Source organism: Neoarius graeffei, chromosome 10 (genome assembly GCF_027579695.1).
Source record: "Neoarius graeffei isolate fNeoGra1 chromosome 10, fNeoGra1.pri, whole genome shotgun sequence".
In the NCBI taxonomy this organism is placed as follows: Eukaryota; Metazoa; Chordata; class Actinopteri; order Siluriformes; family Ariidae; genus Neoarius; species Neoarius graeffei.
In genome coordinates this window covers 36,887,980-36,910,676 of record NC_083578.1, presented here as the reverse complement: position 1 = coordinate 36,910,676, position 22,697 = coordinate 36,887,980, and the positions used below count along the sequence as shown (strand labels likewise).

The following is a 22,697-nucleotide window of genomic DNA, read 5'->3' as shown; positions in this document are numbered from 1 at the left end:
CCAGTTAAACAAATGAGACAAAAATATTATGCTTGGTCATTTATTTATTGAGGAAAATGATCCAATATTACATATCTGTGAATGGCAAAAGTATGTGAACCTTTGCGTTCAGTATCTGGTGTGACCCGCTTGTGCAGCAATAACTGCAAATAAACATTTCTGGTAACTGTTGATCAGTCCTGCACACTGGCTTAGAGGAATTTTAGCCCATTCCTCCATAAAGAACAGCTTTAATTCTGGGATGTTGGTGGGTTTCCTCACATGAACTGCTCACTTCAGGTCCTTCCACAACATTTCGATTGGATTAAGGTTGGGACTTTGACTTGGCCATTCCAAAACATTAACTTTATTCTTCTTTAACCATTCTTTGTTAGAATGACTTGTGTGCTTAGGGTCGTTGTCTTGCTGCATGACCCACCTTCTCTTGAGATTCAGTTCATGGACAGATGTCCTGACATTTTCCTTTAGAATTTGCTTGTATAATTCAGAATTCATTGTTCCATCAATGATGGCAAGCCATTCTGGCCCAGATGCAGCAAAACAGGCCCAAACCATGATACTACCTCCACCATGTTTCACAGATGGGATAAGGTTCTTATGCTGGAATGCAGTGTTTTCCTTTCTCCAAACATAACGCTTCTCATTTAAACCAAAAAGTTCTATTTTGGTCTCATCTGTCCACGTGATCTTAAGCAAACTGCAGATGAGCAGCAATGTTCTTTTTGGAGAACAGTGGCTTTCTCCTTGCAACCCTGCCATGCATACAATTATTGTTCACTGTTCTCTTGATGGTGGACTCATGAACATTAGCCAATGTGAGAGAGGCCTTCAGTTGCTTAGAAGTTACCCTGGGGTCCTTTGTGACCTCACCCACTATTACACACCTTGCTCTTGGAGTGATCTTTGTTGGTCAACCACTCCTGGGGAGGGTAACAATGGTCTTGAATTTCCTCCATTTGTACACAATCTGTCTGACTGTGGATTGGTGGAGTCCAAACTCTTTAGAGCTGGTTCTGTAACCTTTTCCAACCTGATGAGCATCAACAATGCTTTTTCTGAGGTCCTCAGAAATCTCCTTTGTTTGTGCCATGATACACTTCCACAAACATGTGTTGTGAAGATCAGACTTTGATAGATCCCTGTTCTTTAAATAAAACAGGGTGCCCACTTACACATGACTGTCATCCCATTGATTGAAAACATTTGACTCTAATTTCACCTTCAAATTAACTGCTAATCCTACAGGTTCACATACTTTTGCCACTCACAGATATGTAATATTGGATCATTTTCCTCAATAAATAAATGACCAAGTATAATATTTTTGTCTCATTTGTTTAACTGGGTTCTCTTTATCTACTTTTAGGACTTGTGTGAAAATCTGATGATGTTTTAGCTCATATTTATGCAGAAATATAGAAAATTCTAAAGGGTTCACAAACTTTCAAGCACCACTGTATGTAAGGATTAGACTGATAAGTAGCACTTTGTTTTGGGGCACTTTCAAGTGCCCTGGCTTGATCAAAGGCAGTTTGTAGTGAAAGAGTTGTGTTCTCCAGCAGTATTTCGCGGACAGAATTTGACTGTATTCCATTAATGAACACTAATCAGAATTCATTCCGATTCTGATCAGCATCTACTGCCTGGAAGTTACATTCCTTGCTGAGTGATTTAAGTGCTTGCATGTATGTGTCAAGGGTTTTGCTGGCTTCCTGACCTCTAGTAGCAAGATGATGTTGAGCGAATACTTCATTTTTAGGTTTTACGCATATTTTGGTGAAAGTTTGAATGGCAGCAGTGTATGTTTGAGCCTTGGCGATGAAGTCAAATACGTCGGCAGATGCATAGTTTACAAGGGTCTTGAGCTTTAGGGCTTCAAGATCAGCCCCCATTTCAGGCCTGATGACTCCAATGAAATTTTCAAATGTTCTGTGGAAGTGAGTCCATCGTTTGGCTGCCTTGGGGTGTGAGGGATCGATCTCAAATACTTGAGGACAAAGTAGATGCTCCATTCTTTTTATCTTTTTGAAGATTAAATTGAAATGATGAGAGTAAGCAATGTTCTGTTTGACCTTAATTCAGGCTTTAATCTTCAAAAACCTTGACATCGTATCTGCAAGATTAAAAATAAAAAAAATACTAAGACTAAGCACTAACTAAACATACAGTAGAAAGGAACATAGAGTTAATAACACTCACATATAGCAGTACAGTTGCAATTATTTTCACAACAGCTTAACATGGGGGTAATTGAGGAGTTGCACAGCGACTGGAGCAGCCAGATGGTCTTTGTTCCCAAGATTGACAGGATGGTCTCATTCTGTGTGGACTATAGAAAAGTCAATGTGGTATCTAAATTTTATGCATATCTCTTGCATTGATGAACTGCTCGATCAGTTAGGCGCAACTCACTTTTATTCAACAATGGATTTGACTAGGGGATATTAGCAGGTCCCCTTGGCTCCATGATCCCATGAAAAAAATGGCCTTTTCCACCCCCTGTGGGTTACACCAGTTTGTCACCCTTCTGTCTGGGTTGTTTGGGGCTCCAGCAACGTTTCAGCATCTCAGGGACAGAATCCTCTGTCCCCACAGTGGGTGATTGAAAGAGCTCATTTTCCTTGTTGTTTTGTTCAAATATATCACTTTTATCTGTAGGCACTGTATCAAAGAGAGTGATATGTTTGCTTGCTTAAATATGTTGAGAAAAGTCTACAATTTCTATGGGATGTACTTCTTTTTCCACATGACTGTACATCTACTCAAATTTTAAAAGTTAGATTTTTAGCCTGCTGCTGATTTTTTCCTCTCTAGTATTTTTCTTTGTGTATATAATAACTGCTTGCTCCTTACCATGGATCAGGTCAAGCTTTCCCTCTAAACCAGGGGTGTCAAACCTGATCCATAAAGGGCCTTGTGGCTGCAGGTTTTCATTCCAGCCATGCAGCAGCACACCTGACTTGGCTCATTCAATCAACTGAACTGTCTTCACACAGTCAAATACTTGCAGCCACACCCACCCTTGATTAAAGGGTGGGTGTGTCAGTTGATTGAATAAGCCAAATCAGGGTGCTGCTGCATGGCTGGAATGAAAACCTGCAGCCACACGGCCCTTTATGGATCAGGTTTGACACCCCTGCTCTAAACAATCTGGGATGCCATTCAAGGGATCAAAGTTGAAATGACTGCTCATTTTGACTCAAATTGGTATCACCCAAACAGGTCTCAATAACCTTCAGGGTTCCTTATCTTCACTATCTTACAGAGGGTAAGCTTGAATGAAGATAACATTGATGGCCTGATAAAACACGTGCAAATACTTGAAATGCTTACCTTAAAGCAGGGGTGTTAAACCTGATCCATAAAGGGCCGTGTGGCTGCAGGTTTTCATTCCAGCCATGCAGCAGCACCCTGATTTGGCTTATTCAATCAACTGACACACCCACCCTTTAATCAAGGGTGGGTGTGGCTGCAAGTATTTGACTGTGTGAAGACAGTTCAGTTGATTGAATGAGCCAAGTCAGGTGTGCTGCTGCATGGCTGGAATGAAAACCTGCAGCCACAAGGCCCTTTATGGATCAGGTTTGACACCCCTGCCTTAAAGAAAACGTTGATGCGGAGAATAAAAATTGTCTATCCAACCTTCATTTTATTAATGTTCCTGAACAAAGTGAAGGAAGAGATATGATCACCTTCTTGAAGCACCTGATCCCACTACTTCTTGGTAAGGAGAACTTCTCTTCTGTGACAGTCACTGAAAAGGCTCATCGCTCTGCCACCTTTAGAGCCAGCAACAGATCTGCTCCTAGATCCATCCTGGCCAAGTTCTTACATTTTCAGGGTAAAGTGAAGATATAGTGTTTGGCCAGTGAGAGGAAGCAGCTTATCTATGAGGTTCTTCAAGTCAATATTTATCCAGACTTTAGTGCTGGTTTGGCTAAGACGTCGGCAGTTTGATACTATTAAAAAATCTCTTGGCCGCAGATATCAAATACATTACATTACATGGCATTTAGCAGATGCTCTGATCCAGAGCGATGTACAATGAGTGCAAAAGTCAGGTACACGAAGTGCTGAACTTCTAGACAAAAAAGTTCTAGTATGAACTGAACAAGTGACAACAATACTTAGTGTACTAGTCTGTTGAAGTATCAATGCTCAAAAAGCCAAGGAAACAAACCAACCATATAAAGTGCAACTAAGCAGAGAACTCAAAGAGCTAACCTCAGGCTAGAAACTACACAACCTGGGTTGGTCTAGAATGAAACACAGTTACACAGTGGGCAGGGAAGCAGGGGATAGGTTCAGCTTGAAGAGGTGAGTCTTCAGTCTGCGCTTGAAGGTGGTCAGGGAGTCGACAGTTCTGAACTCAATGGGAAGGTCATTCCACGAATGGGGAACCAGGACAGACAGCAGTCTTGAGCAGGCTGGGTAGGAGCAAAGAGGAGGAGGGGCCAGGCAACCAGTAGTAGCAGAGTGTAGGGATCTGGCTGGTGTGTAGAGGTGGATCAGACTCTGGAGGTATGTTGGCCCTCACCCCTTGATAGCCTGGTAAGCTAGCACCAATGTCTTAAGTTTGATGCAAGCTGTGATAGATAGCCAGTGTAGGTCAGCAAGCAGAGGGGTGACATGGGAAGAACGAGGGAGATTGTAGACCAGGCAAGCTGCAGCATTCAGGATGAGCTGCAGGGGTCAGATGGCAGAAGCTGGATGGCCAGCAAGGAAAGAGTTGCAGCAGTCCAAACAGGAGAGGATCAATGCTTGGACCAGGAGCTGAGTAGAGTAGGTAGTAAGAAAAGGGTGGGTACTTTGGATGCTGTAGAGGGGGAATCTACACGTCCAGGTCACTGCAGCGATATTCATTGAGGAGGTGAGTTTGTCATCAAACACGACCCCTAGGTTCTTTGCACTGGGTGAACATGGCCTAGAGATGTCCCCAAGGGAAATGACAATGTCCAGGGGTGGAGAGGATGGAGCAGGAATGTAAATTACCTGTGTCTTGCCTGGATTGAGCTTCAGGTGATGGTTGTCCATCCAGCTCTGGATGTCATACAGACAAGCAGAGATGTGAACAGAGATCTGTTTGTCAGAAGGAGGACAAAAGAGAAACAGTTGGGTGTCATCAGCATAGCAGTGGTAGGATAGACCATGAGCAGAGATAATTGGGCCAAGAGACTGGGTGTAGAGTGAGAAAAGAAGCGGACCAAGGATTGATCTTGAGGGACCATGGTAAGTGGGCGTGGTGCTGATACGGTACCAGACCAGGTAACCTGGAAGGACTGACTGGAGAGGTAGGACTTGAACCAGTCTAGGGCTGTCCCACAGCTCCCTAGAGCGGATAATGATGACAGGTGTCAAATGCAGCAGAAAGATCAAGGAAAATCAGGACAGAGAAGAGGGAGGCAGCACGTGCTGCATGAAGTGCCTCACCGACTGAGAGAAGCACAGTCTTGGTTGAGTGTCCAGCTTGGAAGCTGGACTGGTGAGGATCCAGGAGGTTGTTCCATGAGAGAAAAGAGGAGGGTTGGTTAGCAAAAGCACATTCAAACATCTTTGATAAGAAGGGGAGAAAAGAAATGGGGTGGTAGTTCTAGATAACAGAGAGGTCTTGGGTGTATTTTTTAAATTATTTATTTATTTATTTATTTATTTTAAAGCAGAGGAGTGATGTGGATACTCCATGCAGTATCCCTATATTCTGAGAGTAATGGTGGATGGAAAGTGGAAACTGTTTTTCTGTCCTGAAAAAGTGAAAACCTTTCTTAATAAATTTTCCTTTTCCTCCATGGGATAGTGATGTGAGTAGATTATACTGTTAGTTGTCAACCTTCTAATTGTTTTTCCTGACTGATCTTATTTATGTCACACCTGCACCTGTAATCACTCAAGACTCTGTTTCACACAGTGTACAGCAGTCTACAGCATCCAGCACACACCTCACAATTCACAGTTTTCCAAATTCTGATTTTGCACATCTGTTCACAATCACAGCACAAAAGGACTGTGCTGTACACACAGTTCACACAATCATTATGAAGTAAACGGTCAGTGTTGTTGTACCTGATGTTACCAAGCCTTCCCAGTTTTCATTGTGCTACCTGGTTTGACTTTGCTTGTATTTTGGACTTTGCCTTTGATCTTGCCTCTGACATTCTGATTGTGCCTTGCCTGACCACAGCCTGTTTTTGAACTTTGCCTTTTGCTTCATGACTTGAATCTGTTTACCAGTGTGCTCTCAATAAACACTCTGTTATGCTTTTCCATCCATCTGTCACCAGCATACCTGACAATTGAGGTTTTTTTTCTTTTGGATTATGTCATGCAACTGGATTATTGATCATATTATTTCTGTTTTGTTATTTGTAAACATTACCTTTATTACAAACTTTATTTTGTTTAGCTTATTACGCTATGTGATATGCCAGTGTGTGAGAGTTAATGTTTGCTGTAAACTGTGATGCTGGTGGCATCAGTTTCAGTCAAGATTGTCAAAACAATGTAATGCTATTGGCTAATCATGGTTGTTAAGTTACTGAATACTGAACTTTTGCTATGTTTTGCCTCTTTATATAATGAAATTGCCCTCTTTTGTTATTTACAATTTTGATTGTTGTATCTGAAGCCATATATATTTTCTGTTTATTTGATTATAATCTTTTGGATATTCTATTTTATTTGTTTTACATTTTATTTGACTGGAATAAGGTCCTCTGTGTTTGTCCTTAATATATTATAACAGTCTGAACCTATGATGGCTAATAATATGTTCATTAATCTGTCACCCACTTTTTAAAATGTTTGTGTTTGCGTGCATGTCTGTGTGTCTGTTCTGCTTGTTGCTCCTGTTCCCAAACCCCCTTTCTTCCTTTCTGCCAACAAGTAGAACTCTGTTCTACTTTTCTGATCTATTGTTTTTATTTTTCTCTCTAGGTACAACTGAATCAACTAAAAGTTGAAAGGATATTCATCTTAATATTATGAGTCTGGCCTCAAAAAGTGATCATCTTAGAGACTGGGTTACTCTTTAGAAACAATACATCACTATTATCACTAGTTAAAATTGACAATTTTGTTTTGTATGGAGCTGATAGGATTTTTAGAGGAGGTTGTATGGCCACACGTTTCAGCAAATCTTGTTTGAGTGCATCAATCCTAATGTAGAGGCAGTTAGCTTTGAAAGTTATGATCAATATTATTCTTCATGACAAATATTTAACCATTGGTAACATTTATAGACCTCCCTCTGTGCTGAGTGACTCCACTAAGTGTATTTTGTCAACTATTTTTTAAAATTACATTTATAAGGTTTTTCAGAATTAACACAGCACGTACATTTATTTTGTCAACTATTAATTCTCCTGTTAACCCTCTGGGATGTGAGGGTATTTTCTGGCACTCTAATGATTTTGGCATGCTCTGATTTTGTCGTCAATTTCAACAAATCTAAGCAGTATTTTCAAAATCATATGACTTTTGTATTCAGCACAAGTTCAGCTACAATAATATCTATGTAGTATGTATGTTATGATTGTACTTCAAAAAAGGAAAGTGTAAAGTATAAATTTTCTGTCAATATGTTTATCATGCTTGTATGATGAAAAACTCAAAGATATTTATCGAAATACATGACCTGTCAAGCTTTGCCGGTGAAGCTCTCGACCCCAAAGGGGAAAGCATAATCCACCCATCCATTATCCATAACTGCTTATCGTGTGCAGGGTTACGGGCAAGCTGGAGCCTATCCCAGCTGACTATGGGCGAGAGGTGGGGTACACCCTGGATGAGTCACCAGATCATTGCAGGGCTGACACATAGAGACAAACAACCATTCACACTCATATTCACACCTACGGTCAATTTAGAGCCATCAATTAACCTAACCTGCATGTCTTTGGACTGTGGGGGAGACCGGAGCACCCGGAGGAAACCCACACAGACACGGGGAGAACATGCAAACTCCACACAAAAAGGGCCCCGTTGGCCACTGGGCTAGAACCTTCTTGCTGTGAGGTGACCATGCTAACCACTACACCACCATGCCGCCACTATTCATCACCTGCACAGCATGTCATGCCACAGTTCTGGGTTTCCCCTGGCTACAACTCCATGACTCTCTTATTTCCTGGCAACACCAAGAGATTTTACAATGGTCACCCTTGTGTTTTTATGAATGCTTGCAGCTTCCACAGGTCATGGAAAAGCTGGGGAAAGCCCCTCACCTGGGGGTGTTGAACATGTTTCCACCTGCTACCATGAACTCAAGGAAATATTCAGCAAGGCTAAAGCCACTGGTCTGCCCCTCACCAACCCTACAATTGTGCCATCATTCTTCTCCCGGGCATGGCACCTCCATGTAATCATATTTACCCGCTATCCATCGCAGAGCAAGCCACCATGGAAGAATATGTTCAGGAAGCACTTCAACAGGGATATATCCATCCATCCACATCCCCTGCATCAGCAAGCTTCTTTTTTGTGGAGAAGGAAGGGAGTCTACACCCCTGCATCGATTACAGAGGGTGAAACCAAATTACAGTTATGTATCCTTACTCATTTCCACTTATACCATCTGCTTTAGAACAGCTAAGAACTGCTTGTACTAGTGCATCTCAAAAAATTAGAATACCATGAAAAAGTTCCTTTTTTTCATAATTTAATTCAAAAAGGTAAACTTTCATATATTCTATATTCATTACATGTAAAGTGAAATATTTAAAGGCTTTTTTGTTTTAATTTTGATGATTATGGCTTATAGCTCATGAAAATCAGAAATCCAGTATCTCAAATTATTAGAATATTCCCTAAGATCAATCAAAATAAGGATTTACAAAACAGAAATGTCCAACTTCTGAAAAGTATATTCATTTATACACTCAATACTTGGTTGGGGCTCCTTTACCATGAATTACTGTATTAATGCAGTGTGGCATGGAGGTGATCAGTCTGTGGCACTGCTGAGGTGTTATTGAAGCCCAGGTTGCTTTGATAGTGGCCTTCAGTGTATCTGTATTTTTGGGTCGGGTGTTTCTCATCTTCCTCTTGACAATACCCCATAGATTCCCTATGGGGTTCAGGTCAGGCAAGTTGGCTGGCCAATCAAACACAGTAATATCATGGTCAGCAAACCATTTGGTAGTAGTTTTGGCACTGTGGGTAGGTGCCAAGTCCTGCTGGAAAACGAAATCAGCATCTCCAAAAAGCTCGTCAGCAGATGGAAGCATGAAGTGCTCTAAAATCTTCTGGTAGATGGCTGTGTTGACTTTGGACTTGATAAAGTACAGTGGACCAACACCAGCAGATGACATGGCATCCCAAATCATCACAGACTGTGGAAACTTCACACTGAGCTTCAAACACCTTGGATTCTGTGCCTCTCCACTCTTCCTCCAGACTCTAGAACCGTGATTTCCAAATTAAATGCAAAATGTACTTTCATCTGAAAAGAGGACTTTGGACCACTGAGCAACAGTCCATTTCCTTCTCTCCTTAGCCCAGATAAGACCATTCTGACATTGTCTCTGGCTCAGGAGTAGCTTGATATTAGGAATGCGAAAGTTGTATCCCCTTTCATGAAGATGTCTGTTTGTGATGGGTCTTGATACACTGACACCAGCCTCAGTCCACTCCTTGTGAAGCTCTCCCAAGTTCTTGAATCAACTTTTCTTGACAATCCTCTCAAGACTGCGGCCATCCCTGTTGCTTGTGCACCTTTTCCAGCCACCCTTTTCAGCAAGGACCTTTTGTGGCTTACCCTCCTTGTGGAGGGCACCAGGTGATCATCTTCTGGACAACAGTCAAGTCAGCAGTCTTCCCCATGATTGTGGTTGTGTATACTGAACTAGACCGAGAGATACACTGTGTTCATACTGTTTTACTCAAACTCGAAATGAAATATTCTCATATTTTGAGATTTTTTTTTATGTTTTTGTACTGTATGCCATACTGATTAAAATTAAAATAGAAAAATGCTTGAAACATTTTAGTTTATGTGTAATGAGTCTATAATATATAACGTTTTCACTTTCTTAAATAACTGATGGAAAATATTGAACTTTTTCACAATATTCTAATTTTTTGAGATGCACTAGTATATTGACTAAACTGGACCTTAGGAGTGCTTACAACCTGGTGAGAATTCATGAGGGGGATGTATAGAAGACTGCCTTTAGTACCACTTCAGGTCACTTCGAATATTATGTGATGCCATATGGACTTTCTTGCACTCCCAGTGGTTCCAGTGTCTAAGCAATGACGTCCTCAGAGACATGCTGGGATGCTGTTATTGCCTATATCAACAACATCTTGATTTACTCCCCAGATGAGGTCACTCACCATAAGCATGTTAAATCAGTGCTGACCCAAGCTTCTAGAAAACCAACTTAATGTCAAAGCAGAAAAATGCGAATTTCACATAACTCAGGTTTTGTTCCTTGGGTACATCAGTGCTGAGGGTGTGAACATGGATGCAAGCAAGGTCTCCACAGTTACCACCTGGCCCAAACCCACTACAGTCAAGGAACTTCAATGCTTCTGAGGATTTGCCAATTTTTAATTGCCGCTTCATCAAGGGGTTCGGCACCATTGCCTCATCTCTCACCGCTCTGCTCAAGAAGGGTCCCAAATGCTGCCAATGGAATCAGGCCATGGAGGAGTCTTTCAAACAGCTCAAAGCAGCATTCCCATCAGCACCCATCCTCCAACATCCAGATCCTACTGTACCCTTCACTTGGAACCAGACACCTCAGAGATGGGAGTGGGAGGGGCACTGTCACAGCACTTTGGGAAGAAGCCCCAACTACACCCCATAGCTTTTTTTCTCAAAGAAACTCTCACTAGTGGAACTGAATGACGACATCGGAACTCAGGAACTTCTTGCTATAAAACTGGCCCTTCAGGAGTGGAGACATTGGCTAGAGGGGGCAACACATCCATTTATAATCTTCACTGATCACAAGAACCTTGAGTACCTAAAGACAGCAAAATGGCTAAATCCATGTCAAGCAAGGTGGGCACTCTTCTTCCCCCGGTTCCAATTCTCCATTTCCTACCATCCAGGTTTCAAAAACATGAAAGCCAAAAGACAGCAAAATGGCTAAATCCACATCAAGAAAGGTGGGCACTCTTCTTGCCCCTGGGTCCAATTCTCCATTTCCTACCATCCAGGTTCCAAATGCCCTTTCTACAACCCCGATTCCAAAAAAGTTGGGACAAAGTACAAATTGTAAATAAAAACGGAATGCAATAATTTACAAATCTCAAAAACTGATATTGTATTCACAATAGAACATAGACAACATATAAAATGTCGAAAGTGAGACATTTTGAAATTTCATGACAGCAACACATCTCAAAGTTGGGACAGGGGCAATAAGAGGCTGGAAAAGTTAAAGGTACAAAAAAGGAACAGCTGGAGGACCAAATTGCAACTCATTAGGTCAACTGGCAATAGGTCATTAACATGACTGGGTATAAAAAGAGCATCTTGGAGTGGCAGCGGCTCTCAGAAGTAAAGATGGGAAGAGGATCACCAATCCCCCTAATTCTGCGCCGACAAATAGTGGCGCAATATCAGAAAGGAGTTTGACAGTGTAAAATTGAAAAAAAAAGTTTGAACATATCATCATCTACAGTGCATAATATCATCAAAAGATTCAGAGAATCTGGAAGAATCTCTGTGCGTAAGGGTCAAGGCCGGAAAATCATACTGGGTGCTCGTGATCTTCGGGCCCTAAGACGGCACTGCATCACATACAGGCATGCTTCTGTATTGGAAATCACAAAATGGGCTCAGGAATATTTCCAGAGAACATTATCTGTGAACACAATTCACCGTGCCATCCGCCGTTGCCAGCTAAAACTCTATAGTTCAAAGAAGAAGCCGTATCTAAACATGATCCAGAAGCGCAGACATCATCTCATGAGCTCATTTAAAATGGACTGTGGCAAAGTGGAAAACTGTTCTGTGGTCAGACAAATCAAAATTTGAAGTTCTTTATGGAAATCAGGGACACCGTGTCATTCGGACTAAAGAGGAGAAGGACGACCCAAGTTGTTATCGGTGCTCAGTTCAGAAGCCTGCATCTCTGATGGTATGGGGTTGCATTAGTGCGTGTGGTATGGGCAGCTTACACATCTGGAAAGACACCATCAATGCTGAAAGGTATATCCAGGTTCTAGAGCAACATATGCTCCCATCCAGACGTCGTCTCTTTCAGGGAAGACCTTGCATTTTCCAACATGACAATGCCAAACCACATACTGCATCAATTACAGCATCATGGCTGCGTAGAAGGGTCCGGGTACTGAACTGGCCAGCCTGCAGTCCAGATCTTTCACCCATAGAAAACATTTGGCGCATCATAAAACGGAAGATACGACAAAAAAGACCTAAGACAGTTGAGCGACTAGAATCCTACATCAGACAAGAATGGGTTAACATTCCTATCCCTAAACTTGAGCAACTTGTCTCCTCAGTCCCCAGACGTTTATAGACTGTTGTAAAGAGAAAAGGGGATGTCTCACAGTGGTAAACATGGCCTTGTCCCAACTTTTTTGAGATGTGTTGTCATGAAATTTAAAATCACCTAATTTTTCTCTTTAAATGATACATTTTCTCAGTTTAAACATTTGATATGTCATCTATGTTCTATTCTGAATAAAATATGGAATTTTGAAACTTCCACATCATTGCATTCCATTTTTATTTACAATTTGTACTTTGTCCCAAGTTTTTTTGGAATCGGGGCTGTAGAATTCACATAGTCACAAATACTAACCAAGAACCCACTCTTATCCTGCCACCCAAATGCTTTGTCAATGCCATTACATGGGAAATAGACAAAGAAATAGCTCAAGCCTAGCTACACAACCCTCCAGAAACCTGTCCTCCCAGTCTCATGTATGTCCCTCCACAGTTCCGAGGTTGGCTCATTACCTGGGGTCCCTCATCCCCTGCCACTGGACATCCCAGTAGTCAACGCTCTTATCAGCTCATCTGAAATAAGTATTGGTGGGAAAATATGGTATCTGAGATTAACAAGTTTGTCTCCTCCTGCTCAACCTGTGCCCAAGCCAAAGTAGCCTGGGCTCCACCCATGGGCAAGCTTTGATCGCTGTTTATACCCCAAAGACCCTGGTCTCATTGGGTCATAGATTTCATCACAGATCTACCCAAGTCTCAAAAAAAAACAGAGTTATTATGATGGTAATTGATCGATTTTCTAAAACATTAAAACTCTTTCTTCTGCCTGGCTTGCCCACAGCATTTGAAACAGCTGAACTGCTTTTCTCACACGTCTTCTGGTACTACGGGATCCCAGAGGACATTGTAAGTAACCAGGACCCTCAGTTCACATCCAGGGTAAGGTCCAAGTTCATGGATAAACTAGGAGTTTCAGGGAATCTAACCTCAGGATATCATCCACAATCCAATGGCCAAATGGAACATGCCAATCAGGAGATAAGGTGTTTCCTTAGGGTGTTTTGTATAGAGAACCAGAAGGATCAGTTGCAATTCCTTCCTTTGGCTAAGTATGCCCAAAATTCTTTAAAGCATTCAGCCACCCAGCTCACGCTGTTCCAGTGCATCCTTGGAACTCAGCCACCACTGTTCCTGTGGGACAACTCACCCTCACAAATCCTGGCAGTAGACTCTTGGTTCCGAAGGAGTGAACAAGTGTCAGAAGGAGTTCACCAATGGCTTGAATAGGTGGCTGGCAGGTATAAGTGCTATGCTGACAAGAACAGAGGGGAAACACCCATATATTCACTGGGTGACAGAGTGTGGGTGTCCACAAAGAACCTATCCCAATACATGCCGGAAGCTCCATGCCCGATACGTTGGTCCCTTTAAAGTACTCTATAGAATCAATCAGGTGTCCTGCAAATTACAGCTCCCAACACATTGCCTGTCACATACGTTTCATGTGTTGTGCCTAAAACTTGCCATTTAAAGGTGCCTAGCCACCAATACACCCACCAGTGAACCTCCATTACCCCTAGAACTAGAGGCAGAACCAGTATATCAGGTCCACAAGATCATCAACTCCCGTCATAGACACGGCAACCTGGAATATCTTGTAGACTGGGAGGGGTACGGTCCAGAGGAATGCAGCTGGGTACTTGCTAAGGATATCCTAGACCCGCTCCTCACCCAAGAATTCCACAATGAACATCCCAATAAACAAGTGCCCAGAAAAAGAGGTTGCCCTAGAAAAGAAATCGCTCCTAGAGTGAGTGCCTCAGGGGGTGTTTTGTCAGTAACAGCACTGATAATCTGAGTTCGTATTGGCATCTAAACATAGCCACCACAGACTACAATTCCCAAGTGCCACAGTGCCCCTCCTCTCTGGAATATTAAAGACACACCTGTTTCCCATTTTCCCAGGAATCAGCTCCCCTATTTAAGGACAGCAAACACTCACACAGGGGCGGCACGGTGGTGTAGTGGTTAGCGCTGTCACCTCACAGCAAGAAGGTCCGGGTTCGAGCCCCGTGGCCGACGAGGGCCTTTCTGTGTGGAGTTTGCATGTTCTCCCCATGTCCGCGTGGGTTTCCTCCGGGCGCTCTGGTTTCCCCCACAGTCCAAAGACATGCAGGTTAGGTTAACTGGTGACTCTAAATTGACCGTAGGTGTGAATGTGAATGGTTGTCTGTCTCTATGTGGTCAGCCCTGTGATGACCTGGTGACTTGTCCAGGGTGTACCCCGCCTTTCGCCTGTAGTCAGCTGGGATAGGCTCCAGCTTGCCTGCGACCCTGTAGAACAGGATAAAGCGGCTAGAGATAATGAGATGAGATGAGAAACACTCACACACATTGTGAAGTATCGCTCAGTGTTTAGTTCATACCAAGATCTCCTGTTCATATCCTAGATCTCCATTTATATTACAGAAATATTAATGAATGAGTGTTTTATTCAAGACCTAATTGCTTTTAACTGGGAGAGATTTCAGTTAATCCATTTGTTGATGATGCATGGAACTTTTTATTCTGAAGTTACTCATGTAATTGATAAACATGAACCCATGAAAACAATTAGAATTAAAGGTAAACATTACCCTGGATCAGTTCACATCTTATCAGGCTTTTCAAACAAAGGGATTTATCATTTACCTAAAGAGTCTACTTATTGGGAATCCTATATTTACTGTATGTAAGACCAAAAAAAGAATGCAAAATCCAATTACTATACATATAGTTTGTCTCAAGATTTTCATAATCCTAGACAGTTCTTGAATCAATTGAATTAGTATTCTCAGTAAAACTAATTAAAGCCCCATAAATCAGATAAAAATTAATAATGAAATTATTTTAGTCTTTTACATGTTTCTCATGTGTTTAATCAACATTTCCCTTCTATCTGTGGTTCTGAACACTTCAGTTCCCTTGGTATGGCTGGTTCCTCAAACTTTACTACTTCCAGTGGCTCATTTTCCTTTAGAAAAATCTTGCCTACTGAAGTTTGTTATATGTGAGTTAAAAAAAAAAGTAACAGTGCTGGTCCTGATAGTTTCAAAGCCAAATTTGTTAAACTTGCTTCTCATATCATAATGTATCCTCTTGCAGATTTATTTAATTTGTCTCTGTCTATTTGTTCAATTCCCCCAGATGGAAATGTGCTAGAGTTACCCCTCCTTCCCAGGATGGAGACCCATCTGATGTGAATAATTATCGACCAATATCTATGATTTGTACTTGTGCTAAAGTTTTTGAAAATCTTATTTTTAATCATCTATCACAGGACATCTCCATCCCGATCTGGTTTTAGTCCTAAATTTTCCACCACTGCTGTTCTAAAATTCACTAATGATTTGTTCTTTTCCTTTGATAATGGTCAACACACAGGTGCAATTTTATTGAACTTTCCAAGGCTTTTGATATAGTTGATCACTATCTCCATACAGAACTCACCATTGCTTCATGTATGCATCACTTAATTCTAGAAGGCAATTTCACTAGGTTCAATTCATTTTCAAATGTGTTCATTTTACTTGTCCTTCTTATTTGGAACAGTTCTTGGATCTATGTAGCTCTTCATATCCACTGAGACATATTCAATACCCCTTTTCTTTGTCCTTAGAATTTTCAAAGAAGTTGGACATGGGTCATTTCAATACAAAGCCCCTATTGATTAGAACAATCTTCCTCCTTCTTTGAAGCATGTGTACACTTTATTTCTTCTAAGCCTGCCTCATTTTCTAATAAAGTGCACACATACGATTTCTGAGACTGTCCAGACATGTACTTCCCTCAAAGTGGTAATAGAGTCAACTGAAGCCTGTTAAATTACTGCAAATCAAAAGCCAAATGAACTTCTGAAGGTAAGCCTCAGTAAATTAGTCCCCCTACAAGTGCGATAATGTCATTGCAGTCAGCTACACAGTATTTAAGGTGGAATGGAAAATTTGAATAATGAGCTGAGAATAAGCAGCCAACTTCAGCCTCATAGTTATTCACAGACCCCAGTTCTGATGTCAAGTGTGTCCATCAACTATGAAGAACACAGGAAACTTCAGTCAGCAATGCTCCACAGTCAGCAATCTGATTGACCTCCAGCAAACTGTCCTTTTCTCCAGCTTTGACTGTACTATGCTAGTCTGAAAGCCTGAAAGTAGCTAACCGCTAACTAACACTTTAGTGGAATTAGTCTGCATCAAATTCCGATACAGTAAAGCATCCGACAGCTCTTTAGAAGCAGTCTAGAATGAACACATCACTTACTAGGTGGCTATCAAGGTATCTTCAACTACTTTTGAGAAAGTCCCCAATTCATAGACTCTTTTAAGCTTTTGGAACAAATAAATCCCATATCTTACCAACTAGAGCATCCACTACATTTCATGTTTCACCCAAATTAAATATCTTTCTCAAGCCTTTTCTGTCTTCCCCATCTCCTCAAGTACCCAAAACTAGACCACTTCCCTCTGTGGAGATTGTGGACACACCTGCATACACCATCAGAATGATCTTTAACTCCAAACGGTGGGGTAACACCATGTATTACCTGGTGGACTAAGAGAGCTACAGACCTGAAAAACATTTCCTGGTTCCCCACAAGAGACATCTTGGACCTCTACTTAAGTTAAGAGTTCTGAAGACACACTGATCACCCTGCACCTAGACCCAGAGAACGACCGCACCACAGTGAGAGGTTGGCTTTGGGAGCTGCCCCTCATTGTGGATTCTGTAATATCCAATCCAGACATTCCCACTCCAGACCAGCAAAGGGCACCTTCCCCTTACTTTTGAGCCTATTATTTTATGATTATTCTCATTTCCTAGTTAACCACTATAAAAAGCACATGGACTTTAGATAGATGCAAAGCATTACAGTTTGCCCTGAATCTTGTAAGTTCAGAGCCAAGTTTTGTAGGGTTGCCTAGAAGGTTTGTGCATAAGGTTTGTGTTTTGCCTCTAGGTGCTTTTTGCTATATGCCTCAATCTTTTCTGGTGCTTACAAATGCGGTAGGGTTCATGTTTAATGTATGTCTTTAAGAGCTCTCATGGACTGAAACTCTTGTTAAGGTTAGGTTTTATATTTTTTTTGTATATTTGTATCTGCCACTTATGACATATTTTGCTTCAGAAATGCATCTGGTATTAAACACTGGTACAATTTCAATATAGTCCTTTCAGATATCAGTGGTCTAAGATAAAACGTGTGGTTTTGTGTGTGTGTGTGTGTGTGTGTGTGTGTGTGTGTGTGTGTGTGTGTGTGTGTGTGTTTTCTACTTACCTGCAGTAATTGTGGCTGCCAAGACCCTGCTCTCTGGCATCTGGCCTCCAGGCTGTGTAAAGCTTGTGGTAGATTGCAGGTGAGTCCCATGGCAGACACTTAGAGTTGCTTTTACTGACTGCCTGAGTTCCTCTGTAGGACTGACCCGATCCCTGTACACACTCCTGTACAGGGTCTAACAGAAGAACGATAATTTGTTATGCATGTGCACCAGATTTCTTGCTCTTGCTTATGTTTCCTGTTGTCACTGTCTTTTTGGATTGATTTTGATTTGGTATGCACATTTTCTTAGACTAAACTCTCTACTCAGATCCTTCCCCTGATTTTGTTTGCTCCCCTATATTGTCTTTATTTGTCGTACCTGAGCCTTTATTTCAGTCATACTAAGTAGAATGATTAACAATGAACTATTAATTAGAGCTGAAATATCTGATTAATGATGTTAATAAACACATGGTCACAGCAACTTCATCTTTCATTATTATAGCCAGAGTGTATTTTGTTCTTTTTTTTTCCTGACACTAAAAAATAAATTATTATTGAGCTGCTCTGAGCTGCCCTAGAAATCCTATAAAAGTAACAGACAGTCAGAACTGCAACATTAGCAAGAAATTTAAAATTTACATGTCATACCTCAATTCAGATATGTCAAGTATGGACAATGAGCTGCCCCTAATTTCAGGTACAGCTTAACATAGAGGTAAAGGCAAAATAAATCAAAGATGACATTCTCCTTAAACAAGACTTTCTTTGAGCCAATTAGCTAAAGTTAGTCAGCTAGTTCATTGCTTCACTGATCAGACACAAGTTTGGATTCACAAAACAGTTCTGCAATACTGAGGACCTAATGGTACCAGATAATTACATCCCTCAGGTTTGGGGTGTGTCCCAAACCATATATTACTATACTAAAATACACCATTGGTGTCATTACTATTTTGGCATTTACTGCAGAGAATGGGGTTTGGGATGTACTACTGAATTCTTATTTAATGTGTATTACTTGGCTCTTGCAACCATCATAATGTCACCACATAATCATAAGTGCTAATTAGATATTCTTTGGGCATAGACAAGAATAAATTCTAATTTAAACCTTCATTTGGCATATTGAAAAAGCAAATGTGTGTACAGTATGAAAAAGTCTACTCACCCCTGTTAAAATTGCAGGTTTTTGCAAAGTTAAAAAACCAAGCTAAATAATGTCAGATGTTTTATCCACCTTTAAATGTGATATAGTAACCAAGAAAATTCAAGTGAAAAACAAATGGAACCATTTTAGGAAAAAAAACAAACAAAAACAAAACAAAACAAAAAACTTAGAATGAGTTGGTTGTACAAGTGTGCACACCCTTTTATAATTTGGCATGTGACTATGCTCAGAATTAATCAATCACTTTAAAACTAATGTTCAAAAGTAATTATCATCCAGCTGTCATCACTTAAATGATTCAGCTTAACCCCAAATAAAGATCAGCTGTTTCTGGAGAATGTTCTTGACATCTTCTGACTGCTGAAGCTATGGTCCCCAAGCAGCTTACAAAGTATGTACAGGATCTCATTATTGAAAGTTATTGATCAGGAGAGGGGGTACAAAAGAATTCCCCCCTAAAAAATATCATAGAACATCTCGAAGGCTATCATCAACAAGTAGAGAAAATGGGACACCACAGTGACACTACTAAGAGGGGTAGGCCTGTTGGAAACTCTTCCTCATAAATTAATCCAAACCCACCTAAATCACCCCCAATGCTTGCAAAAACAAGGCAGCTCATCACCCAAAGAACACTATACCCACAATAAAGTGTGGTGGTGGCAGCATCATATTATAAGGCTGCTTCACTTCAGCTGAGACTGGGGCTCTAGTCAACAAAAATCTGCTTTAATAGGGGTGTGTATATTTTTAATATTGTGTGTGTGTGTGTGTGTGTGTGTGTGTGTGTAGCACCTGTTGGACATTTTGGTATAGAACAGAATTCCCACACAATTTGAGACTTTTTATAAACATAACACCATGGTCTGGAGTCCCCATCTGGATTTCTGAAGAAACACAGATTTTTTTTAAAATCAACAACAGGGTTTTTAAAATGCATTTTAATAATTATTATTATTATTTATTTATTTGTCTGAGTACCTGCAATAGTTGTGATTGCCCAGTCCGAGGATTCTTGTGTCTGGTCTCCTGGCTGTGAATCTTTTGTCTCTGAGTAACGTTGAGTTCCAATTAATGCATTCAGTGCTAGAGCTGGAGATGCTCCATGTACCACGATAATCAGAGCCCTGCCCACTCACACATTTCTCATTCAAATCTAACAAAAAGGAAAATGCAATTTAGTGTGAGTATCATGTGACAATGTTCAGGCTCCAATTGGGATATTTAATGCTTGTCAGTTTGTACTCAACTGATCTCGCACTGTTGTCCAGTAAATCCTGGTGGACACAGGCATATGAAGTCATTGGAGAACACTGCCTCCTTACATGTGCCACCACTGTAGCATCTTGATGCATAACAGGCTAATTGAAAGAAAGAAAGAAAGAGAGAGAGAGAGAGAGAGAGAGAGAGAGAGAGAGAGAGAGAAAGAAAGAAAGAAAACACTGCACATTCTGATGATGAAATAACATGTTTACCAAATAACTTATGGCAATTCTCCCCTTTACATGCAAGTCCTTTTTTTATTGCACATTTCCAGTTACGCATTTCAATTATGTGTATTTTCCCTTATGCACTCCAATCATGCCATCAGGGCTTAACTTTAGAATGAAGGCAGTCTCTTGAAAGAAGCGTGATTTATTTATTTAAAATAGTCACAACCAAGTGTGTTTTGGCTGTCGGGAAAAGGCTGAATGTGGACTTCCACATTTATCATGTGAATGTCACTGGAATCCTTTCAAACCATAAACCATACTCTGATTTTGAAAATAAATGCAAAGGGAGAGCTTGGCTATGTTCCAATTGCCAAGGCATTAGATTCTATGTATGACAAAAACCCAAAAATAAAGTAAATATACCAAACAACATGGGTGGTGGGCCTATGCTGTCACGATCCACCAGGTGTAGCAGGCCAAATTAACCCCTGCCCAGATTAAACCTGGGTATAGTTTGGCCCAGGCCAGAGTATACCCCGGGGGATAAACTGTCCTAGGCCAAACTATACCCAAGGTGTAAAATAGCCAAGGCCAGACTATACCCCTCCAGGCCAGAATATACCCCTCTGTGTAAAGAGGATTTGATTGTATTTACATAGTATATATACTCACTTTTTCACCCAGAGGGAACCAAACGGGTTCCTGTTTCCAAGTGATTAAAGTTTTTCTCATTATTAAATGAGAAATAATTCATTATTAAATGACATGCGCACGTCATAATTTGTAAACTGAAATCTTTGTAAATTACAGTTAGGAAAGTCTATTTTTACTAGGGCCCTAGCTAGTGAGATGCCGACGTTAACTCCTATTGGCAGGGATAGATGTCCATGAAATCAATATTAGGAATATGTTTACATAACATCTTGAGCTTCCTTGCACATTTTTCAGTGGACTCGACTGTTTAACACACTGCTGGCACTGTAACTAAGTAATAAGGCTAAGATAGTTCATGCGTGTATGTAGTGTGTGTGGAGGGGGACGCACTGCCGATGTAGTAATGGTTTTACTTAAAAGTGAGCATAGCAGGCGGCCTTACTTTTCATTTCATAATATAATCTTTATTTAGGATACATCTAAGTATTTTTTAAAACAAATAAATCTGCAATTTATTTCACACTTTGTTTGTTGATACGTTGATTCTGATCTACCCTTTCATTTATATCAGTGGACTCAACCATTTAAAACAGATCATATGGCATTCTGTATTTATATTCACTCTGGTTGAAAGGTCTTGTCCTTTGTGTCAGTGTGTGTACGTGTGTGCTAAAATGTGTTCCCGATACAGAGATGTTAAAGTGGGAAAACGTATTAAGCAGGCCTTCCAAACTGTACACACACACTTTACACTTATATATATCAGGGCTCGAAATTCGCGGTGGTCCGGTCGCCTGAGGCGACTTAATTTGTCATTTGGCGGGTAATTCCTGTCACTAGCCAGCCCGGCTGGCTAGTTGAAAATAAAAAATATATATGAAGCGAAGATTCAGACACACCGTCAACTAAAGCCGCCACATATTAAGCGTGTGCCATGTCTGTGTTAATTTATGTGTTTATCGGCAGGACGGAAACTACCGAAGAATCCCGAATCATATCATGTACGAGTCAGGCTGTCAGTTTTTTCACTACTGCGCATGCATATAACGCATCTCGTTGAATATCGCGGTAATCACGTGTAATATTGGACCAGGTGGGTGGAGCACAGAAGCATGGCAGGCCAGAACTGAGTTCTCAATGAACTATTTATTGCTAGCTTTTCAGACTTTTATCACTTCCCAGCTGTGCGTGCGCACACACACACACACACACACACACACACACACACACACACACACACACACGTGTTCTGGTTGGGGAGAGACAGCTCCCTTTCTCTGCTCTCCTCTCCTTTTAAAGGGCGCGGTCACTGGGGAAGACACACAAACACAGGTTAATCCCCATCAGGTGCAATGATTCCACCACTTACCTTCCCTGACTCCGCCCTCCATTCACAGACCGACGCTTGGCCACGCCCCTGCTGCCACATCACGTTATCAAATTCAATAGATGTGGCCACATTATCGCCCATTTAAACATGTGTGTTTTTTGTTGTTTACATCTACATCTGCCAAAGCTACGTTGCGATGTGGAATTTTCTGAAAGGTGTACAGAAACCGCCAGAGATGGGGACAAAGCGACCTCGGTCTGAAGAGGAGAAAAAGGCCACCAATAAAGCGTATGAGAAGGAGAAACGACAAAGGCCTTATAAGCAAACGTGGGCGCAAGGTAGGCATTGGCTGCGATATGATTTTTATGGAATAATTAATTTTTTTCAAGTTG

At 41.1% G+C, this 22,697-nt stretch overlaps 1 protein-coding gene across 2 annotated transcripts in view; it reads right to left on the bottom strand.

Annotated features, from left to right (window-relative positions):
• The window catches only part of plat (plasminogen activator, tissue), a 178,579-nt gene that overhangs the window by 74,096 nt on the left and 81,786 nt on the right, over nucleotides 1-22,697 (bottom strand). For both annotated transcript variants that reach the window (XM_060931751.1, XM_060931752.1), the window contains exons 5-8: nucleotides 20,139-20,249; nucleotides 19,870-20,044; nucleotides 19,684-19,775; nucleotides 17,736-17,910 (exon numbers count right to left, since the gene is read on the bottom strand). In XM_060931751.1, the coding sequence (XP_060787734.1) occupies nucleotides 17,736-17,910; nucleotides 19,684-19,775; nucleotides 19,870-20,044; nucleotides 20,139-20,249 (553 nt within the window). The remainder of the gene's footprint in view (nucleotides 1-17,735; nucleotides 17,911-19,683; nucleotides 19,776-19,869; nucleotides 20,045-20,138; nucleotides 20,250-22,697) is intronic.